The sequence below is a fragment of the Bos indicus x Bos taurus genome, chromosome 11, assembly GCF_003369695.1.
Source record: "Bos indicus x Bos taurus breed Angus x Brahman F1 hybrid chromosome 11, Bos_hybrid_MaternalHap_v2.0, whole genome shotgun sequence".
Lineage (NCBI taxonomy): Eukaryota > Metazoa > Chordata > Mammalia > Artiodactyla > Bovidae > Bos > Bos indicus x Bos taurus.
The window spans coordinates 36,168,963-36,190,388 of NC_040086.1; the positions used below are offsets into that span (position 1 = coordinate 36,168,963).

At 37.6% G+C, this 21,426-nt stretch overlaps 2 protein-coding genes across 8 annotated transcripts in view; one reads left to right on the plus strand and one right to left on the minus strand.

The window, feature by feature from the left end:
• The window catches only part of ASB3 (ankyrin repeat and SOCS box containing 3), a 123,110-nt gene that overhangs the window by 93,355 nt on the left and 8,329 nt on the right, over positions 1-21,426 (minus strand). Inside the window, exon 1 of one of the 3 annotated variants that reach the window (XM_027555270.1) lies at positions 223-245. The exons of the other annotated variants lie outside the window; for them this stretch is intronic. The gene's annotated coding sequence lies outside the window, so the exon portion shown is untranslated. Of the gene's footprint in view, positions 1-222; positions 246-21,426 lie in introns of those variants that run through there. 3 annotated transcript variants of the gene reach the window in all.
• Positions 331-10,221, plus strand: CHAC2 (ChaC cation transport regulator homolog 2). Of its 5 annotated transcripts, none has more exons than XM_027555273.1 (3): positions 331-742; positions 6,500-6,535; positions 8,660-10,209. In XM_027555273.1, the coding sequence occupies exons 1-3, from the start codon at positions 512-514 to the stop codon at positions 9,053-9,055; spliced, it is 663 nt and encodes a 220-aa protein (XP_027411074.1). In that variant the 5' UTR covers positions 331-511; the 3' UTR covers positions 9,056-10,209. The 5 variants fall into 5 exon arrangements, with proteins under 5 accessions (XP_027411074.1, XP_027411076.1, XP_027411075.1 ...); XM_027555275.1 differs by having other exon boundaries at positions 331-646; XM_027555274.1 differs by lacking the exon at positions 6,500-6,535.

Here is a 21,426-nt window from a genome sequence, read left to right on the forward strand (position 1 = left end):
CTACGTGCCACATAAGGTGCCCATAAACAGTTCGTCTCCGTGTATCTAGACCACGCCACCCAAGATACCCACCCTCTCCCTCCTCCTCCCATTTGAAAAAAGTAAATACACCCAACCTTAAAGCCACACTAAAAGGATTGTGGGTACTGTAGTCTTCTGACCACACGCACCTCCGGAAAGGTAGGGTGATAAACAGAGGCTGCTGAAAAATCCATTGCTTACCAGGGAGGAAATCAATGCTTCCAAATACCCTAAGCAAGCAGACAAAACAACAACGTTGACTGAGACAGAGTAGGAAACCGTTCCGCGAACTGCAAGTCCCAGTGTGCTTTGCGCCCCCAAGAAGGGAGTGCGGGCTTTGCGCCTACGCAGCCGGTTTCTTGCGTCCGGAAAGTCGTAGACTCTTGCCGGCAGCACCTCCAAGACAGCAGCTCAGAGACCACGAAGAGGGGACGGCCGCTGCCGCCGCCGCCACCACCGCCAGCCACCACGGAGGAAAAGCAAGGGAAGGATGTGGGTTTTTGGTTACGGGTCTCTCATCTGGAAGGTGGACTTCCCATATCAGGACAAGCTGGTTGGCTATATCTCAGGCTACAGCAGGCGCTTCTGGCAGGGCAGCACCGACCACCGCGGAGTTCCTGGCAAGGTGAGGCGCAACCTGTCCCCCACACTTACTGTCCCCGGAGTACTGTTCCTCAAGTCCTTGTCCAGCTCTGCAGGACTCAACACCCCACCACCGAAGGTCAGTAGGTTAAGGATACTGCTGCTACCTCTGTGCACCTTCCTCGGCCACCTACCCCCGACTCTGGGATCCTAAACCAAGGGCAGTCCTTTTGAAGCCGCTGGAGATGCTGGTGGCAGTTACTTCTTGAGGAGGCAAGAAACGTGGGCACAAGCTCCCACAAGGCTGACGTGCTGAGAGGGGATCCTGCCATTTCTTGGCAGCTACCCTCCCTCCCCAACCCCACCCCCGCCACAAAAAGGTGGGAAGATAAACCTTCCTGTCACCACGGAGTTGAAATACTAAAATCAACTAGTAAATTCAGCTTCTTAGCAATTAAGTTTGTTGGCATTTTTACATTCTGCCAGATTTTTATTGGTCTGAGTTTAAACGTGCATGTTATTTCTGGGATTTCTTTTTATCTTTCCAAAGGTTTTATGACATCTATGGTCACAGAAAAACTAGTTTCCAAAATTATCTCTGGTTATAAAGGAACTTATGTTGATCACCTTGGTTGTCAGGTACTTCAGAAGTTGAGTCCAGCTTTGGTACCTAAGTAGCACAGTACCAGTACTATATCCAACATTAATGTTTTTTTCTTCAATGGTTCTCCTCTAAATTGTAAATGTGAAATTAAGTTCTCTGATCCATTCTTCAGTCAGTTATGCAGGGACATTTATCTTAATACATTGTAAATACAGAGAATAACAGCTCACTGCTTATGCAAATCAGCCTCGTTTTTGTCTGCAAGACAAGTAATCCATAAGGAAAACTAAATTTGGGGTAATAATTTGGATAAGTTGAACACTTATTATAGCTAACTTTTAAAAGAGTACAAAATGTTTAATTGCTTATATGTTATCTAAAATACTAAGAATTATATGAGTTTACCACTTTCTTTAAAAAAAATTAATACTGGCTCAAAAGCAGGAAATCTAAAATGCTAGAAATCAGATGTAGAAAGAGATTGAGGTTAATTCCAAAGAAATACCTGTTGTCTTGCATCATGGAAAAGGGAAGAGAAGAAGGCTGTAGTTTGCACCTGCTCACAAATGAGACACAGCATTAAAATCATAAAAAAAAAAAAAAAGAAAGCTATTCTACCTCAACTAGAGTTGGTAAATTAAGAATCTGGCTTTAAGGTAGACAATGACTTGAAAACAGGGTAGTGATTTACCACCAAATGCACATTTACAGGCCAAAAGAGATTTCATGGCCAAACTATCTCCAAGAATATTGTAAAATAACATTTAAGACTTTAAAGTTAAATAAAATGCCTTTTGAGTTGTCAGATATGAGTGTTTACAACTGCCATTCTGCAAAGGAATGCCTTACTAGGCTTCAGTTTAAAAAACCAAGTATTAAATACTTAAATGGTTAGAACAGCATATTTCAGTACTCTACTCTCAACCAAAATGTTTGTTACACAGCACACTGAGTTATGTACACTGTCAAAACAAACTGATGATAAGAAATTGCCAAGTCAATACAACAATTCATGAATCTTTAATAAAATATTAAAGAAGGTAGCTATAAAAGTCAGTATCTCTTTTTACTTAAATATTCTAAAATATAAGGTAGGAAAGTTGGGGGCGGGGGTGCTGCAATGGCTAACAGTTTGATACCAATTTTTATTTAAAGAATCCATCCTAGCATATTGAAGGAAAACCTAAAGCATTAAACATTTTCTAAGTATACTGTTCTGCTTTTAGCAGAAAGAACATTATTTTACTTCACATTTTCTATTATAATAGAGCACAAGCCTTATATAAATACTAACTGTATGACAAACAGAAATACAAAAGGCTACAGAAATACCTAGCAAATTAGCAGAATAATGTAGATTCTACATAGCACTATGTTTTTTTTTTTGTTTTTTTTTGTTTTTTAGCACTATGTTTTTTACAGCAACATATGCTCCTAGTGAGCTAGTCATCAGTACATATGAAATGTGATGTTACTAAACAAATGTTGGACTCATTTCCACATACTGTAATGTGACATTTGTAGGAAAAATGCCAAACCTACTTCCTTTCCTAATTATGCTTTCTTTTTAGCTTCATTAAACTTTAATATCTTCCTAAGTTTAATTAAGCATCTCATTTATTTCTAACAAAACTAGCAATTTCTTATCAAATTAAGGATTTATTTAAATGTGAAAAAGTGTTCACATCAGAAAGAATATATTTCAATTTCAAAAAGAGAAAACATTTTAACACAAGAGATGATCATGAATATTTATAAATCTCTAACATTTCTAGATGGTGATCAGAAACATGAATCATTACCCAATGAAAGGACCCAACATGGCTCATATTTCACATCCTCCAATCCTATTCACCTTTCAAGACCCCTTCTTCAGTTTCAATGCCCTCCCCCCAAAATTTAAGTACACTTACAAATTAACATTGTTACCCCAATAATAATAGGAACAAACAGCTTAAGTTTTATAAAATATTTCTGGGTAAATATATCAGTAGTGTCAACAGTGTATGTGTATTTCATCCATAAGCAAAGGGACCCATCTATTTTCCCTTAATGATTCCCTACATATGCTCTTTGTTTTCTGTTTCAATTGTCATCACCTACATCAAGGACTTTACTACCTCTCCCCCTTTCAACAATTACTACTGAGCGCTCATATATAAATGGAAAACACCTATGCAAACAACAATACCTAATAAGTGCTGTAGGAGAAAAGGTACAATGAGAGTTTAGAAGGAGCTGCTGCAAAGTTGCCTGAAAAGACAGCCAAGCCTTTACAAAAAGAGTGGCAGGAGGATATCCAAGGGATTCTAAAGAAGGGCATTCCACTCTGCTGTGCAATGCTGTGCTGTGCCTAGTCGCCCAGTCATGTCCGACTCTGCGACCCCATGGACTATAGCCCACCAGGCTCCTCTGTCCATGGGGATTCTCCAGACAAGAATACTGGAGTGGGTTCCACACCCTCCTCCAGGGCATCTTCCCAACCCAGGGATTGAACCCAGGTCTCAAACCCAGGTCTCCGTATTGCGGGCGGACTCTTTAACGTCTGAGCCACCAGGGAAGCCACCATTCCACTCTGGGCACTGGTATATTCAAAGATATGAATGTTTGTAAAGGTCCCATCACTTTATGGCAAATAGATGGGAAAACAATGCAAACAGTGACAGGCTTTATTTTCTTGGGCTCCAAAATCACTGCAGATGGTGCCTGCAGCCATGAAATTAAAAGTCACTTGCTCCTTGGAAGAAAAGCTATGACCAAGCTAGACAGCACATTAAAAAGCAGAGATACTATTTTGCCAACAAAGGTCCATCCAGTTAAAGCTATGGTTTTTCCAATAGTGATGTATGGATGTGAGAGTTGGACTATAAAGAAAGCTGAGTGCCCAAGAATTGATGCTTTTGAACTGTGGTGTTAGAGAAGACTCTTCAGAGTCCCTTGGACTGCAAGGAGATCCAACCAGTCAATCCTAAAGGAAATCAGTCCTGAATATTCATTAGAAGGACTGATGCTGAAGCTGAAACTCCAATATTTTGGCCACCTGAGAAGAACTGACTCATGTGAAAAGACCCTGATGCTGGGAAAGATTGAAGGGAGGAGGAGAAGGGGACAACAGAGGATGAGATGGTTGGATGGCAGCACCAACTGGATGGACATGAGTTTAAGCAAGCTCTGAGAGTTGGTGATGGACAGGGAGGCTTGGCGTGCTGCAGTCCATGGGTCGCAAAGAGTTGGACACGACTGAGCGACTGAACTGAAAAATTATAAATAATTCATTACAGCTTGAGAAGGAAAGTGGTAAGAAGTGAGGTTTGTAGTTAACTCATGCAAAGGAATTTTTATTCTGTAGAATATTATAACCCTGAAAAATTTAAAGCACAGGAAAACTCAAAACCCAATTTTGCAAACAAAAAGTCAACCTAGGGCCATGTAGAACAAACTGGAGACAGAGAGCAAAAACCCTGAGGAAACTAAAGAATGATGAGAAAACAAATTTAGAAAATAATCGGAAGATAAAGCTACCAAGAATTAGTGACTAAGCTGGTGAAAGGGGAAGCAAGGAAAGGTGGAAAGCAGAGCTTGTCCCACAGACCACAAACATTACTTGCTCACAGTCTACCTCCTTCCCACTTAAATGTGCATGCTATATACTTTACTACCACGAACATCCTTGTATTGATGGACCCTGATGCTGGGAAAAACTGAAGGCTGAAGGAGAAGGGGACAACAGAGGACGAGATGGTTGGATGGCATCACTGACTCAGTGGACATGAGTTTGAGCAAGCTCCGGGAGATGGTGAAGGACAGGGAAGTCTGGCATGCTGCAGTCTATGGGGTCACAAAGAGTCAGACACAGCTGAGCGACTGAACAGCAAATTAACACACTGATCTTGCCAAAGCATCTGCTTTTATCATGCCAGTCACCTACTAACTTGAGTGCTACAGTAGCGCCTCATTTCCTGTTTCTCCCAAATTTCAGTGGCTTGTTTTCCCCATTGTCCCCCAATTTCAACTCCAATCTTCAGCTTTCAAATTTGACTCTATCCTATTTCTCCAGTTATCTTTCTGAATCATCTTCCATTCATGGAGAAGCCTCTGCTAAAGTCAGACACTTTGGCCTGGTTTAATTCTGCTTCTAGACCCTTACTCAGAATTGTGTCTTTCTTTCTGACCACCCAAGACTCATAATTATTACTTCACTTAATAAACAGCATACATCACAACCCTTAAGTATTCTCTACCTATTTCATATGTTAATAAGTTCATATTCCAGACTTACAATATAAGCTTTTAAAAACCAGAATCAGTTTTATCGTCTCTCCAACAAAGAATAGGTATTCAATAAATAGTTCCAAAATCACTTTGAAATCGAAGGTAATACGGCAATTCCTACATGACCCCCATCAATATATGTATCCTCACTGTAGCATTATCTTAAATAGAAAAAAAGCTAAATATAAATGTCCAACAGTACAAAGATGTTTAAATTATAGCTCACTGATGATGGTAGAGTATCATGCACCTATTAATAAGTATCAGAAGACTAACAGGAAAATTAAATTAAAAAACATAATCCAAAATTCCATGTGTTCCATGATTACAAATTATCTATACAAATGGACAAAGACTAGAGGGATATAGAAACGAGGACAGCACAAATATCTGAATGGTGTAGGTTCACTCTGTGTCACACAGCAGGCATACAAGTAGGTAAAGTTGTGGCTTACAACTTTCTCACTAATGTCAATAAATACACAACCATTGACACTAGGTAGGACTTGTATTAAAAAAAAAAAAAAGCAAATTCTCAGAATGTACCAGACTTACAAAATCAGAAACTACCTCCAAGTAATTTTTATCTACACTTGAGAACCACTTCTCTATAGGAAAGTACCCTGGAATTTCATGTTTTGTTCCTCAGTGGAACACTACAGCAATCTTTATTCCCTGAAGAGGAAAAAGTGATAAGAATATTTATTATAGTTGCTTCTTCCTTTTGCTTTTGATTTCAGTCACAGGTGTGTTTTTTAATATATCCATTCTAAGTGAATACAATATACCTATTATACACAAATTTAAGAGAATTTTTTTAAAAGGCCAAGATAGTTTGGATAAGATAGATTCTTTTAATTCACTTTAAAATTTATCATAAAAAATAAGTACTTTTTAAAAAGTGCTCAGTATAAACAAATGAAGTTAAAATATTCCATGTCAACAGTAAGTTGCTAATGCTCAGTTAATGAACTTTAATTCAGGAAAAAATTTTTTTTTTTTTTACTTTTCTTAAAACAGCCTGGAAGAGTTGTGACTCTTGTTGAAGACCCTGCGGTATGGTATAATGATTCTTTTTTGTATAGTCTTTAATCATAAAGTGTTAACATGTTTCACAGTCTTAATAATCAGTAAAATCTTATTAGCAGTCATCACAGATAATTTGAACTACACTGAGCCTAGAAATTCCTCTCTGTATTAGTTGTATTTCTTCTTATGTGCTGGGAAAAGTTGGGATGCAGAATTCAGGGTAGACAACGACAAGCCAATGGCGCATAGTCTCATTTTTCCCTTCTTGATGAGTTTGTTGACTGAGAATTTTATGGTCTCCTTTGACATAAATTGGAGAAGGAAATGGCAACCCACTCAGGTATTCTTGCCTGGAGAATCCCATGGACTGAGCAGCCTGCTGGGTTACAGTCCACAGGGTCGCAAAGAGTCAGACATGACTGAGCGACTTCACTTTGACATTAATGGAGCCAACCCACGGACAGCCAGATGAACACAAAGAATTAAATGAAAGCCTTAAAGCTTTCCTCACATTTGCTAGGAGTCTAATATTTCAGCAAAAATCTCAGTCATGAATTATCACTTTCTTTACTGCCTAATCTTATCGATAGCACAACAGGTTTTTTAAAAAGTATGGAGTACTAGAAGACTTATTTGATAGTTCTCTGTTTCTTAAATATTTTCAATCATTTTATTGAGATCCAAATTTTACATTGTGAAGTATTTAACTTTAGAAAGGACTTTGATATATAAAAATCAAAGCAGCAAAAATAATAAAAATCAAGCAGCTAGCAACAGCAGATGAATAATGGTGAAATTATGAAATGCTTTCATAACTTACATTAGGAAAAACATCCATAAAAAATGGCTCCAAACTGGTAACTAAAACTCCTAATTAGAGGTAATAAAAGGTACTTTGTTCCTATAGAATGTTAATTTAGTCAAGATACTTAGCAACCTGAAGTTTAATAATTAAAAGTTGTCAAGACACTAAAAAATGTGTTACAAACTATAAATCTTGCTTGTATCACAGATATTTTACTGATACTGCAAAAAATCTCTGCAGCTAAAGTACATTGCTTTTACTGACACTGTTCATAGGCTCCCTAGACAAAGAGTTTGCCATTTACTATTCTGGATGGAATAATTTACTAAGGATATTTGAAAGTTTACTCAGTGAAGAAATGAACAAATAAATGAACCTATTGCCTTAATAGTTGATTACTTTATTACAGAGCTTTTAAAATACAGAACTCGGAGAAGGAAATGGCAACCCACTCCAGTGTTCTTGCCTGGAGAATCCCAGGGACGGGGGGAGCCTGGTGGGCTGCCATCTATGGGGTTGCACAGAGTTGGACACGACTGAAGTGACTTAGCAGCAACCTAGAAACATATTAGAAACCCCTCCTGGAAAAGGCATGGAATTAGTGTATATCATGCTTGCTAAGTGCTTCCTAGGCTTTGTTTGGTAAGCCGTGAAAGTCACAAATCTCACATCATTATATAAAAAAATGAATATCTCTGTACTTTTGATGTGTATTTAACCATGGATCATACCGTGGATTGTTAAAGGTTTTATTTCAACTATGTGTGAAATCAATACATGATTATTAATAAAAGTGAATGGCTTTTAGTGTTAAAAAATAATAATAACAAAAAATGTAGAACTCTTTTTGCAAACCAGGGAACAACTAATATATTTTAAGGGCTTCCCTAGTGGCTCAGCAGTAAAGAATCCACCTATCAATGCAGATGTTGGTTTGATCCCTGGGTCAGGAAGATTCACTGGAGAAGGAAATGGCAACCCACTCCAGTGGGTTTCAGCATACTATCAGTGAAATGCTTATGGATTAAAGATTTAGAACTATATTTTTAATGACTAAATGAAGATCTGATATTTTTCATTTCAGTCCCATTAGGTAAAAGACATAATTTTAAAAATTTAAACAAAGAAAAATATCCTGGTATATAAGGAAATTAATTATTCAGACTGAAGAATTTAAAATGCTTATCTCCTTTATTATTTAGTATATACCTCTTCATTGCACATTAAGGGAAGCAAAACTGCACTGATTTCTAAGAATATAGAAGATACCTTCTAGCTCATAATCTATCTTCACCTATTTTAGCCTTGTAAATACTACATAAAACTTTCTTTTCATTTTTCAACAGGGTTCTGTATGGGGTGTTGCTTACAAACTGCCAGTAGGAAAGGAAGAAGAAGTAAAAGCATACCTTGATTTCAGAGAGAAAGGAGGCTACAGGACCACAACAGTCATTTTTTATCCAAAAGATTCCACAACAGAACCATTCAGTGTGTTGCTATATATTGGAACACGTGATAATCCTAATTATCTTGGTCCTGCACCTCTGGAAGACATCGCTGAACAAATTTTTAATGCAGCTGGTCCAAGTGGAAAAAATACAGAATATCTTTTTGAACTTGCAAATTCTATGAGAAGCCTTGTGCCAGAAGATGCAGATGAGCATCTTTTCTCTTTAGAAAAATTAGTAAAGGAACGTTTAGAAGGAAAGCAGAACTTCAATTGCATAAAAAGACCTAACTGATTTTTCCAAACAAGCAGAACTTTTAATCTTCAGAGAATGGCTTCATTACACAATGGCAATATGATTTGTAAACGTGTTTACCTGAAAATCTTAGTTGTGTTTAATGTTGTAGTCAAGATAATATCTAAATTCATAGTTTAATTGCAGTTGGCCTGAAACTCATACATACTCAAAATATTGGGATATAATTAAAGAAAAAATTCATTTCAATAATATAATGAATGATTCTCCAGCTATATGATATTGAATACTTGCTCATGAGAAGTTCTTTAGAAAAATACAATGAAGGACTCAGTTCAGATCTTGTTTTTATCTAAATAAATACAATTCTGTTGTTTCATATTGCAATACTATTTTAAAGTTGTGGAGAATTAGACCAAAAGTCCAGTAATTATAATAAGACTATGCCTTTAATATATTCCCATATGTTACTCTGTAATCATGGTTTAAAATAAATAAGCTTAAAATAACATATAATTAGATATGTATGGTAATATAGACAAGATTTTGGCCTTGATCGTGAACTTCTTTGTTTAGATTTTAAATGAAACTCCAATTTAAGCCAAAAAGTTAGCATTCTAATATAAAAATTTCCTTGGAATTATAATGTACTATATCTCTCCTTTTTTGAATAAATGTATTTGACTACATGGTAAAAACCCTTTCAGCTAGAAAAGCACAAATTATACAAATTATGTCTAACAATTTATCATTCAATTTGTATTAATCTTATACTGAAACTTAAAAAAAAGATAGGCTTTTTGATATTACAAATTAACAGAAACATATATAATGAAAGTTTACTGTTTGAAATGGCATTGAGAATTGTAATTTTTTAAAGTAAGAAGTGGTGTTACCTGATCATTTGCTACAGTTTTTTTTTTTCCTTCTTACATCTTGTCACTTAACAAAGGTATCCACTAAATAGTGTGATGATGCTACCCACCTAGGAACCATGTATAATTAACACACGCAAAAGTAATCTTGATTCAGACTAATCAGTTCTTATTAGAAGTTATTTCCTTCTCAACAGGACATGCAGTCTCTCTAAAATCTTTCAACATGAAAAGAATTTCAGTATCACATTAGATTTAATGTGAAACTAATAATTAGTACCAAAGTTGTTCATGTAAAATAAAGCTGTCCTTTTCATGTTTTTTTTTTTTTAATTTGTTATAAATACCTTACTTGGTAATTTAGTCAGCTATATAAAATTTAAAATATTTTCCAACATTTTCAGTATTAGCTTTCCAGAAGGCATTTCTCTTGTCCTATACAACAAGAAAAGCACTAACATTCATTAATGAATATTTCATAAGGATGTACTAGGCACTTTACACACAGGAGCATCCTCTCAGCTTGTTTTCACAGTAACTTGTATATAAGTACACATCCAGTAAGAAGCAGAAGTCCGTGTCTCTGTTAAAGCGCAAGAGTCTACAATATATTTAAAAATCCACATCTTTACTAACCTACATCTTTTTTGGGTGTGTAATGAAATAATATGTGGCTTGTTAGATAGAGATATTAATTTTGATAGATGTATACAGATTCCCACAAATACTAGCCTGTCCAAGAGTCACATGCCATACATAGCTCAGAATCACATAGATGTATTCAGAGATTCAGCCTTTCATTTTACAAATAAACCTAAGTCCAAAGAAATTTGTAACTCCCAAAGTGATTCTTTTACCATTTAATACATGTTACATATCAAGGGAGAGGGATTACTTTGGGATCGGGCCACATTTGCATCTTTCTAGACTTTCAGTTATTAATAGAAGTTAACTAGAAAATACACACGTGATATACCATCAACATTTATAGGGAGACCATGATCCAAAGAGCCCAGGAACAGGAACATTTATTTCCACTGCGATGGGGAGAAACATAACTAAAATGAATAAGATAAACAATACTAAATTGGCAGCTAGGGTCTGGAGCCCACAAGTGACTAAGAATCTATCATAAAGGTAGTAAGCTATCTAGAGCAAAAGTTTATTTTTGTTAGCAAAAATGCAAGTCTCTTTATAGCCCTGGGACCTCTCTTCCCAAGCAGTCTCTCTCATTCTGTCCTCATCACACATAACTCAGACTCAGTCCTCAGAGAACAAATCTTCAGTTCAGTTCAGTCGCTCAGTCGTGTTCAACTCTTTGCGACCCCATGAATCGCAGCACGGCAGGCCTCCCAGTCCATCACCAACTCCCGGAGTTCACTCAGACTCACGTCCATCGAGTCAGTGATGCCATCCAGCCATCTCATCCTCTGTCGTCCCCTTCTCCTCCTGCCCCCAATCCCTCCCAGCATCAGAGTTTTTCCCAATGAGTCAACTCTTCGCATGAGGTGGCCAAAGTACTGGAGTTTCAGCCTCAGCATCATTCCTTCCAAAGAAATCCCATGGCTGATCTTTAGGATGGATTGGTTGGATCTCCTTGCAGTCCAAGGGACTCTCAAGAGTCTTCTCCAACACCACAGTTCAAAAGCATCAATTCTTCAGCGCTCAGCTTTCTTTACAGTCCAATTCTCACATCCATACATGACCACTGGAAAAACCATAGCCTTGACTAGACAGACCTTTGTTGGAAAAGTAATGTCTCTGCTTTTTAACATGCTATCTAGGTTGGTCATAACTTTTCTTCTAAGGAGTAAGCGTCTTTTAATTTCATGGCTGCAGTCACCATCTGCAGTGATTTTGGAGCCCCAAAAAATAAAGTCTGACACTGTTCCACTGTTTCCCCATCTGTTTCCCATGAAGTGATGGGACCAGATGCCATGATCTTCGTTTTCTGAATGTTGAGCTTTAAGCCAACTTTTTCACTCTCCTCTTTCACTTTCATCAAGAGGCTTTTGAGTTCCTCTGCACTTTCTGCCATAAGGGTGGTGTCATCTGCATATCTGAGGTTATTGATATTTCTCCCGGCAATCTTGGTTCCAGCGTATGCTTCTTCCAGCCCAGCGTTTCTCATGATGTACTCTGCATATAAGTTAAATAAGCACAGTAACAATATACAGCCTTGATGTACTCCTTTTCCTATTTGGAACCAGTCTGTTGTTACATGTCCAGTTCTAACTGTTGCTTCCTGACCTGCATACAAATTTCTCAAGAGGCAAATCTTAGTTAGGTGTTAAATTTTAGGAATTCAAGAAAAGTATGAGTATAAACCTTATACTGAGAAAAGAAAATTTTAATAAAAATCTGTATAATGGAGAGGAGATTAAAGTAGATCTTTCTCCTCCTGCTCCAGGCCACTATATCTCCTTTCCCCACTCCCAAATAAATAACAGTTACTCTTCAATCTACCAAGAACTGTAAGCACAGTCTAGATAACCATCTCCATACATAAAAAGTTATTATCATTTAGGGAAATAAAGTTTGCTGTGATGTGAACACTGAATATTTGAAAGCATAAACGTGATCTATTCCTTCAAGACTGATTTTAAAACACTGAATAGTCAAAATTTTATTCTATCATATTAATTTATCTTTTCCATAAAAACAAATCTTTTTTAAATTGTAACTGGAGTAGTTGTGAATATCAATGTAAGCATCTTACTCCTATAATTTATATCCCTGATTCTTTCAAAGTCAGTTATATGATAAATGTGCTTAAAATTCCTTCTCATCACATCACATAAAAATTTACATACAAAATAGGATATTCCAATTATTTTTTTCAACAAAAATTAACTATATTTTCTGTGAATTTTTTCAGCTTTTAACAATCTGTTTTTTTATATTTATTGTTTATTTGGCTGCAACGGATCTTAGTTGCAGCATGCAGATCTTTAGTTACTGCATGTAGGACCTAGTCCCTGACCAGGGATTAAAACCAGCCCCTCCTGCATTGGGAGCGCAAAGTCTTAGCCACTGACCCCCAGGGAACTCCCTAACAATCTATTTTTATGAATTTCTAAGGCTTTAAAATAAAATCACACTACGCACAAGATTTTTTTTATTTCCTTATTGGAAATGTCCCTCCAATCTTAACTTTATTCTGCTGTTCTCCACCCACTCCGTATAGTCTCGGGTCTCCAATGATTTTCTGATTCCACCCAAAGATCTGAGTCTTCATCTTTCTTTACAACTCTGATGCATCAGACACTAATGATATCACTCGATCAGTGTGTGTATCTGATAAACAGTAGTCAAAGATGTAAATAGAGATACAAGGAAGTGTGGCAGAGTGTTGCAAAGCAAAAAAGCTCAACACTTCTGCTGCATTTCTATTTACATCTTTGACTACTGTTTATCAGATGTGCAAACTAGTAAGAGTCCTAGGCTTTGATTACCATCTTTAGTAAACTTTCGATCACTAGTCTACTTCCTCAAACTCTTTACAACTCATACGTCTATGTAAGGTACTTCCAGCTGAGCTATATAAACACCTCAAATTTAGTGTATGAAAAACAATTCATCTCCTTTCCCAAACAAAAAAACTTTGTTCCACATTACTTCCATGCACACAGTACACATTAAATGTTGAACAATGGATAGAAAACACAACAAACAAGTTTAAAACATCACCAATTATTGGCTTTTGTAGAAAGTGAATATTCTCACAATTTTTTTAAAATGCAGTTTTGTTCAGTTCAATTCAGTTCAGTCCGTAAGTCGTGTCCAACTCTCTGCAACTCCATGGACTGCAGCACACCAGGCTTCCCTATCCAACATCAACTCCCACAGCTTGGTCAAACTCATGTCTATCCAGTCGGTGATGCCATCCAACCATTTCATCCTCTTTGGTCCCCTTCTCCCACCTTCAATCTTTCCCAGCATCAGGGTCTTTTCAAATGAGTCAGTTCTTCACATCAGGTGCCCAAGTATTGGGAGTTTCAGCTTCAGCATCAGTCCTTCCAATGAATATTCAGGATTGATTTCCTTTAGGATTGACTGGTTGGATCTCCTTGCAATCCAAGGGAAAGAGTCTTCTCCAACACCACAGTTTAAAAGCATCAATTCTTTGGTGTTCAGCTTTCTTTATGGTCCAACTCTCACATCCATACAAGACTACTGGAAAAACCATAGCTTCGACTAGACAAACCTTTGCTGGCAAAGTAATGTCTCTGCTTTTTAATATGCTGTCTAGGTTGGTCATAGCTTTTCTTCCAAGGAGTGTCTTAATTTCATGGCTACAGTCACCATCTGCAATGATTTTGGAGCCCAAAAAGATAAAGTCTGTCACTGTTTCCATTGTTTCCCCATCTATTTGCCATGAGGTGATGGGACTGAATGCCATGATCTTATTTTTCTGAATGCTAAGTTTTAAGCCAACTTTTTCACTCTCCTCTTTCACTTTCATCAAGGGGCTCTTTAGTTCCTCTTAGCTTTCTGCCATAAGGGTGGTGTCATTTGCATATCTGAGGTTATTGATATTTCTCCCAACAATCTTGATTCCAGCTTGTCCTTCATCCAGCCCAGCATTTCACATAATGTACTCGGTATATAAGTCAAATAAGCAGGGAGACAATATACAGCCTTGACGTACTCCTTTCCTAATTTGGAACCAGTTTGTTGTTTCATGTCCAGTTCTAACTGTTGCTTCCTGACCTGCATACATATCTCTCAGGAGCCAGGTAAGGTAACCTGGTATTCCCATCTCTTTCAGAATTTTCTACAGCTTGTTGTGATCCACACAGTCAAAGGCTTCGGTGTAGTCAATAAAGCAGAAGTAGGTGTTTTTTTGGAACTCTTGCTTTTTTGATGATCCAACGAATATGGCAATTTGATCTCTGGTTCCTCTGCTCTTTCTAAATCCAGCTTGAACATGTGGAAGTTCACAGTTTACCTACTGTTGAAGCCTGGCTTGGAGGATTTTGAGCATTACACTGCCAGCACATAAGATGAGTGCAATTGGGCAGCAGTTTGAACATTCTTTGGCATTGCCTTTCTTTGGGATTGCAATGAAAACTGACCTTTTCCAGTCCTGTGGCCACTGCTGAGTTTTTCAAATTTGTTGGCATGTTGCATGCAGCACTTTCACTGTTGTAGTTGTGTGCCTTGTTTCTATTAAATGTTAACATTATTAAAACTTATATATCAGATCAGATCAGTCGCTCAGTCGTGTCCGACTCTTTGTGACCCCATGAATCGCAGCACGCCAGGCCTCCCTGTTCCTCACCAACTCCCGGAGTTCACTGAGACTCACGTCCATCGAATCCTCTGTCATCCAGCCATCTCATCCTCTGTCGTCCCCTTCTCCTCCTGCCCCCAATCCCTCCCAGCATCAGAGTCTTTTCCAATGAGTCAACTCTTCGCATGAGGTGGCCAAAGTACTGGAGTTTCAGCTTTAGCATCATTCCTTCCAAAGAAATCCCAGGGCTGATCTCCTTCAGAATGGACTGGTTGGATCTTAATAAGAACTCAAAGCAAAGTTAGCAAGAAAGCCCTGAAGTTATCTGTGATGTGACTTAGGTTTCATGTTGGTTAAGACTTATCGTTCAAGCATGAGCTGTAAGATTTCTTAACTAAAATAAGAACCTTGTAATACAGCAAGAGCAAGAGTTTCCTACATCTTCTTGCCTCTAATCTTATGTCTTCTTTCCATCACATTCTATACTCTGCACTCACAATTATTTTTCTAAAATATGGAACTAATCTAGTCAGTAATGAAAATGCCTCCCAGAGCATATGAAATAAAGCTCAAATTCTTTAATCTGGTATTCAACTACTTACAATCTAGTGTCAACATACTTGTCACATTTCACTTCCTACTAATGCACACTCTCCATGCTCCAGTCACACCACCCTCCTCAATCATTAAGACCCAGCAAAAAAGAGGGACTAATGATAGCTGGCAAACAATACCTTACGCACCAACACTACCTGGATAAATAATATAGCTCAGGACTTCCCTGGTAGTGCCATGGTTAAGAATTCCCCTGCCAATTCAGGGGACACAGGTGAGGTCCCTAGTCCTGGAAGATCCCACATGCCATGGGCAACTCAGCTCGTGCGCCACAACTATTGAGCCCTCGAGCTGCCACGACTGAGCCCGAGAGCCACAACTACTGAAGTCTCTGCACCTAGAGTCCGTGCTCCACAATAAGAGAAGCCACCTCAACGAGAAGTTCTCGCACTGAAACAAACAGTAGTCCCCAGATGGTGGCCTCAACTAGAAAAAAACCCTTGCCGAGCAACAAAGACCCAGCACAGCCAAAAATAAAGAGTAAATTATTAATACAAAAAGAAAAAGATAGCTCCCAGCTATCAAGAAGCACATTTGCTGGAGAGATGCACAAGCAAGCAAATCAATGTTACTCACCATAAGGACTGGGACATAAAATATAAGCAAAATAGAGACAGATAAACTGTTAACTCAAACTAACAAGATCAGAGAAAGCAAAAAAAAAAAGATCAGAGAAAGCTTCACAGAAAAAAAAAACCAAAACAGCTGTTCATGTAGCAAAGAATAGTAGCTAACACGTATAGAGCACTTACTGCAAATGTGAAAATCTACTCTAAGTACTTTACACATATTAATCCCCAACGAGAGATAAAAAGAGTTTAAGTTAAAAGAACGTATTAACTATCACTGATTACTAGAACATGCTAAGCACTGTGCTGAGCACTATAAAGGAACAAAGTGGAATTAAGCCCTTTAATTCTGGTAGAGGGACAGTGAGAGATGGCAGGTTCCTTTTTTCCCACCCCCTGTTAAGTTTTAACCCCAATGAGATTCTTTCCTGAAACAGGATAAATTAAAAGGATTTATTTGGGGCTTCCCTGGTTCTAGTGGCTAAGACTCCAAGTTCCCAAGCACGGGGTCCAGGTTCAATCCCTGGTTAAGGAACTAGATTCCATATGATGCAAAAAGAGTCAGCATATCACAATAAAAGATCTCACATGCCAAAAGGAAGATCAAAGATCCTACTTGCTGAAACTAAGACCAGGCACAGCCAAATAAACATTTTTTGAAAAAAAGGATTTTAAGTACCTGTATTCTAAGGTCATAAGTCTTTTTTTAAATTTAAACAGAAGTATGTTTTGCCCAATTTTTCTCAATAACACTGACTGATTCAACAATACCTATCAATTACCTACTTTATATAAGACAAACTAAGCATGTGTGCATTTTCTTTCACTTCTTATCAAAGTCCCACTGAAGTGCATGCAAGCATTCTGGAAACAGAAAGCAGGTGGGATTATATTGAGGGTGAAGAAAGAACAGAGAAAACCGCAGTCTAGAACCAATGTGCAGGTGCACAGGTGAGCACGCGCACACATGAGCAAGCTGCAGCCGCACAGAAGCCTTGCCTCCAACAGAGTCTGGAGAAGAACCAAACCTAGCGACAGCAGAAGGGGGCGGAGGACAAAGCTCAGGATGCATAAAACATCCATATGAGATGGACATACCAAACCTTTATCTCATTCCTTTACACACAGAAGCCAGCAGCAACAAAGCTGGTGTCAGGCTTAAACCACAACTTTTTTTTTTTTTTTTTTAATTTAACCATCTATCCTGAAAGTATCAGAACACCTTCATGCTCAATAAAGCCTTCTTCATTTGGGCACAGGGAGGAGGAAGAACAGCTCTTTTTCTTCATTTCACCCTCTTTTCTCATTTCACAGTAAAGTGAGGCCCAACAATTGACACTCTGCACACTTACAAAGAGCTCAAAAATCCTTTTTTTTTTTCTTTTTACTTTTGAGGAATGGCAAAAGCACAAAAGGATAAAACAATCAACTCACCTTAAGGAAGCAGAGCTTTTAAACTTATAAATGTTTAACATTTGTAAGTGCTATCCTCAAAGAAATTCATGAAGATGCTGCATTTATTAAAAATGAGCAATTGGAAAGAAACTATGGAAACAGGAAAAAAAAAAAACCACACTGACAAAAGATATTCAAAAAAGAGAACTGATAATCAAAGGAAATTGATTTCTTGAACTGATCTTCCATATTACCTAATTTTTTTTCTTTGTCTTTTTTCTACTTGGAAGAATCTATCCAAATGGTATTCTGAATAGAACAGAGAAAATGGAAAGTGAAAGTGAAAGTCACTCAGTCCTGTCCCACTCTTTGCTACCCCATGGAACCTGCCAGGTTCCTCTATCCATGGGATTCTCAGGCCAGAATACTGGAGTGGTTAGCCTTTCCCTTCTCCAGGGGATCTTCCCAACCCAGGGATCGAGCCCAGGTCTTCTGCATTGCAGGCTGATTCTTTACCTGCTGAGCCACCAGGGAAGCCCAAGGAAAACATAATTGAAGAAATAATATTAGAAAATTTCCCAGAAGTGAACAAATAGGACTCAAGGGGTGCAATGAAGGATAAGTGAAAAAAGATCCACAGCTAGAAAGAAATACTCTCATCAGTTCAGTTCAGTCACTCAGTCATGTTCGACTCTTTGCGACCCCATGAATCACAGCATGCCAGGCCTCCCTGTCCATCACCAACTCCCAGAGTTCACTCAAACTCATGTCCATCGAGTTGGTGATGCCATCCAGCCATCTCATCCTCTGTCGTCCCCTTCTCCTGTCCCCAATCCCTTCCAGCATCAGAGTCTTTTCCAATGAGTCAACTCTTCACATGAGGTGGCCAAAGTATTGGAGTTTCAGCTTTAGCATTAGTCCTTCTAATGAACACCCAGGACTGATCTCCTTTGGGATGGATTGGTTGGATCTCCTTGCAGTCCAAGGGACTCTCAAGAGTCTTCTCCAACACCACAGTTCAAAAGCATCAATTCTTCAGTGCTCAGCTTTCTTCACAGTCCAACTCTCACATCCATACATGACCACTGGAAAAACCATAGCTTTGACTAGACAGACCTTTGTTAGCAAAGTAATATCTCTGCTTTTTAACATGCTATCTAGGTTGGTCATAACTTTCCTTCCAAGGAGTAAGCGTCTTTTAATTTCATGGCTGCAGTCACCATCTGCAGTGATTTTGGAGCCCAAAAAAATTAAGTCTGACACTGTTTCCACTGTTTCCCCATCTGTTTCCCATGAAGTGATGGGACCAGATGCCATGATCTTCGTTTTCTGAATGTTGAGCTTTAAGCCAACTTTTTCACTCTCCTCTTTCACTTTCATCAAGAGGCTTTTGAGTTCCTCTTCACTTTCTGCCATAAGGGTGGTGTCATCTGCGTATCTGAGGTTATTGATATTTCTCCCGGCAATCTTGGTTCCAGCTTGTGCTTCTTCCAGCCCAGCGTTTCTCATGATGTACTCTGCATATAAGTTAAATAAGCACAGTGACAATATACAGCCTTGATGTACTCCTTTTCCTATTTGGAACCAGTCTGTTGTTCCATGTCCAGTTCTAACTGTTGCTTCCTGACCTGCATATAGGTTTCTCAAGAGGCAGGTCAGGTGCTGTGGTATTCCCATCTCTTTCAGAATTTTCCACAGTTTATTGTGATCCACACAGTCAAAGGCTTTGCCATAGTCAATAAAGCAGAAATAGATGTTTTTCTGGAACTCTCTTGTTTTTTCCATGATCCAGCAGATGTTGGCAATTTGATCTCTGGTTCCTCTGCCTTTTCTAAAACCAGCTTGAACATCTGGAAGTTCATGGTTCACATATAAAACATGATAAAACCAATGACAAAAAAAGTTCAATAAAATATTCCAGGAGAAAAGGAATATTAGTTGCAAAGAAGGAGAATCAGACTAGCTTTGAGATTCTCATCAGATATATTAGATAGCAAGCTGCAAAGGAATGATGTCTTCAAAGTTTCAAGCAAAACAAAATGATTGAACTATGAATTCTATTCCCAAACTATTAACTGAGAAGGAAAGACGAATGCATTTTCAGATATACCAGGCCTGTGAAAATTAAAATATCTATATCTTTTCCTTAAAAAAATTACTGGTAATTATTTATACCCCAACAAGGTGGGAGAGAAATGTGAAATAAGGATGATGTAGAATAACATGAAACAGTAGATTTAACCCAGGAGAGTTACAGGAAAAAATATAGATATACAGATAGGTAATAGATAAATACGCATCAGATTTGAAAAGCAACTAGTGTAATTAGAACGAAGTGTTTCAGAGCTCAAAATATATCTTCAAGAACAAAATGGACTCACTTAGCAAAGATGGTACTAATTTTAGAGAGCTAAGGGGACATTTTAAAGGGTAGAGGACTGACACAATTACATTTCCTTCTCTGCAGTTCAAATTACACCTCTGGATTTTATAGTGAATGGTACTTGCATAAACAATATTGTGAAGTTTGAGAATCAACCTATAAACAAAGCACAGAAAAACTGAATAAAGACAGAATGCAAATGTTATAAACATATAGTAGTAGCAAACTGGGAAGTACTGAAAATTATATTAAAAGCTACACACATTACATACTTAATATGTAATGAAGGCACTGTACTAAAAATAGCCTTACATGCAGTAACTCACTAAAAACAAAATGGCAGCACTGAGAAATGGCCAAAAGAACAGATTTAGGAGCAAGACTGCTTGGCTTTGAGATCCAGTTCCACTGCTTACCAGTGCTATGACTTTCGGCAAGTTGCCATATTGTGTTAATATATTTATTTCACTTTCAGACTTCTGAAATCAAGATGAGTCTTACACTAGATGGCAAGTCATAAATTTAATTGGCAGCAGTTATTTCGTTAATAATACAAAAAACTTAAGAGAGAGCTCTAAAAGCAGTGGCCAAGGGGAACTGTTATAGTTTAAAACAGATTTTAAATTGGGTCTGACATACACACTACTATATATAAAATAGATAATTACTAAGAACTTACTGTACAGCACAGGGAACTCTATCTAATACTCTGTAATAGCCTATATGGGAAAAGATCATAAAAAAGTGTATGTGTGTATATATATATATTATAGATTCATTTTGTTGTACATCTGAAAGCAACACAAAGTTGTAAATCAACTATACTCCAATAAAAACTTCTAAAAATAAAACAGACTTTAAGACAATTAAATACAAGGCATAACCTTTGATTGGATCCTACATGGGGGGGAAAGGCCAATAAATGGTGAAAGTTGAAACCAGTGTTATTTTTCTAAGATGTGATAACAGTATACATCTTAGTATACAGATAATAGATAATAATATACATATTTATAGAAAAGTCTTTTTATATTCCTAGTCATTGAGTTTTTTTCAATGTTTAGGCCAGTTGTCTTGTAGAATGTGCCACATTTTTTGTTTGATAAGTTTCTTATACCCAGGCTTGGCAAGAATGCTACACAGGTATTTATACACAGGTGTTGCATACACTATGCTTTAAAAACTCATTCTAACAGAAAATTCTTAGGAAAACACATGAACAAAAGTATAAGTCATGGGATTGAAAACAGAAACATTCTAGCTTGGTTTGAAATCAAATTTCCAATCTCCCTTTTTCCCTTGTACCTAAGAAATGAGTGCATCCAATACTCATATTC

Excerpts from the sequence above, each read along its gene's own strand:
- CHAC2 (XM_027555273.1), top strand. The coding sequence starts at position 512 with ATGTGGGTTTTTGGTTACGGGTCTCTCATCTGGAAGGTGGACTTCCCA. Across the intron at positions 743-6,499 it reads TCAACACCCCACCACCGAAG|CCTGGAAGAGTTGTGACTCT; the intron begins GTCAGTAGGTTA and ends TTCTTAAAACAG. Across the intron at positions 6,536-8,659 it reads CTCTTGTTGAAGACCCTGCG|GGTTCTGTATGGGGTGTTGC; the intron begins GTATGGTATAAT and ends ATTTTTCAACAG.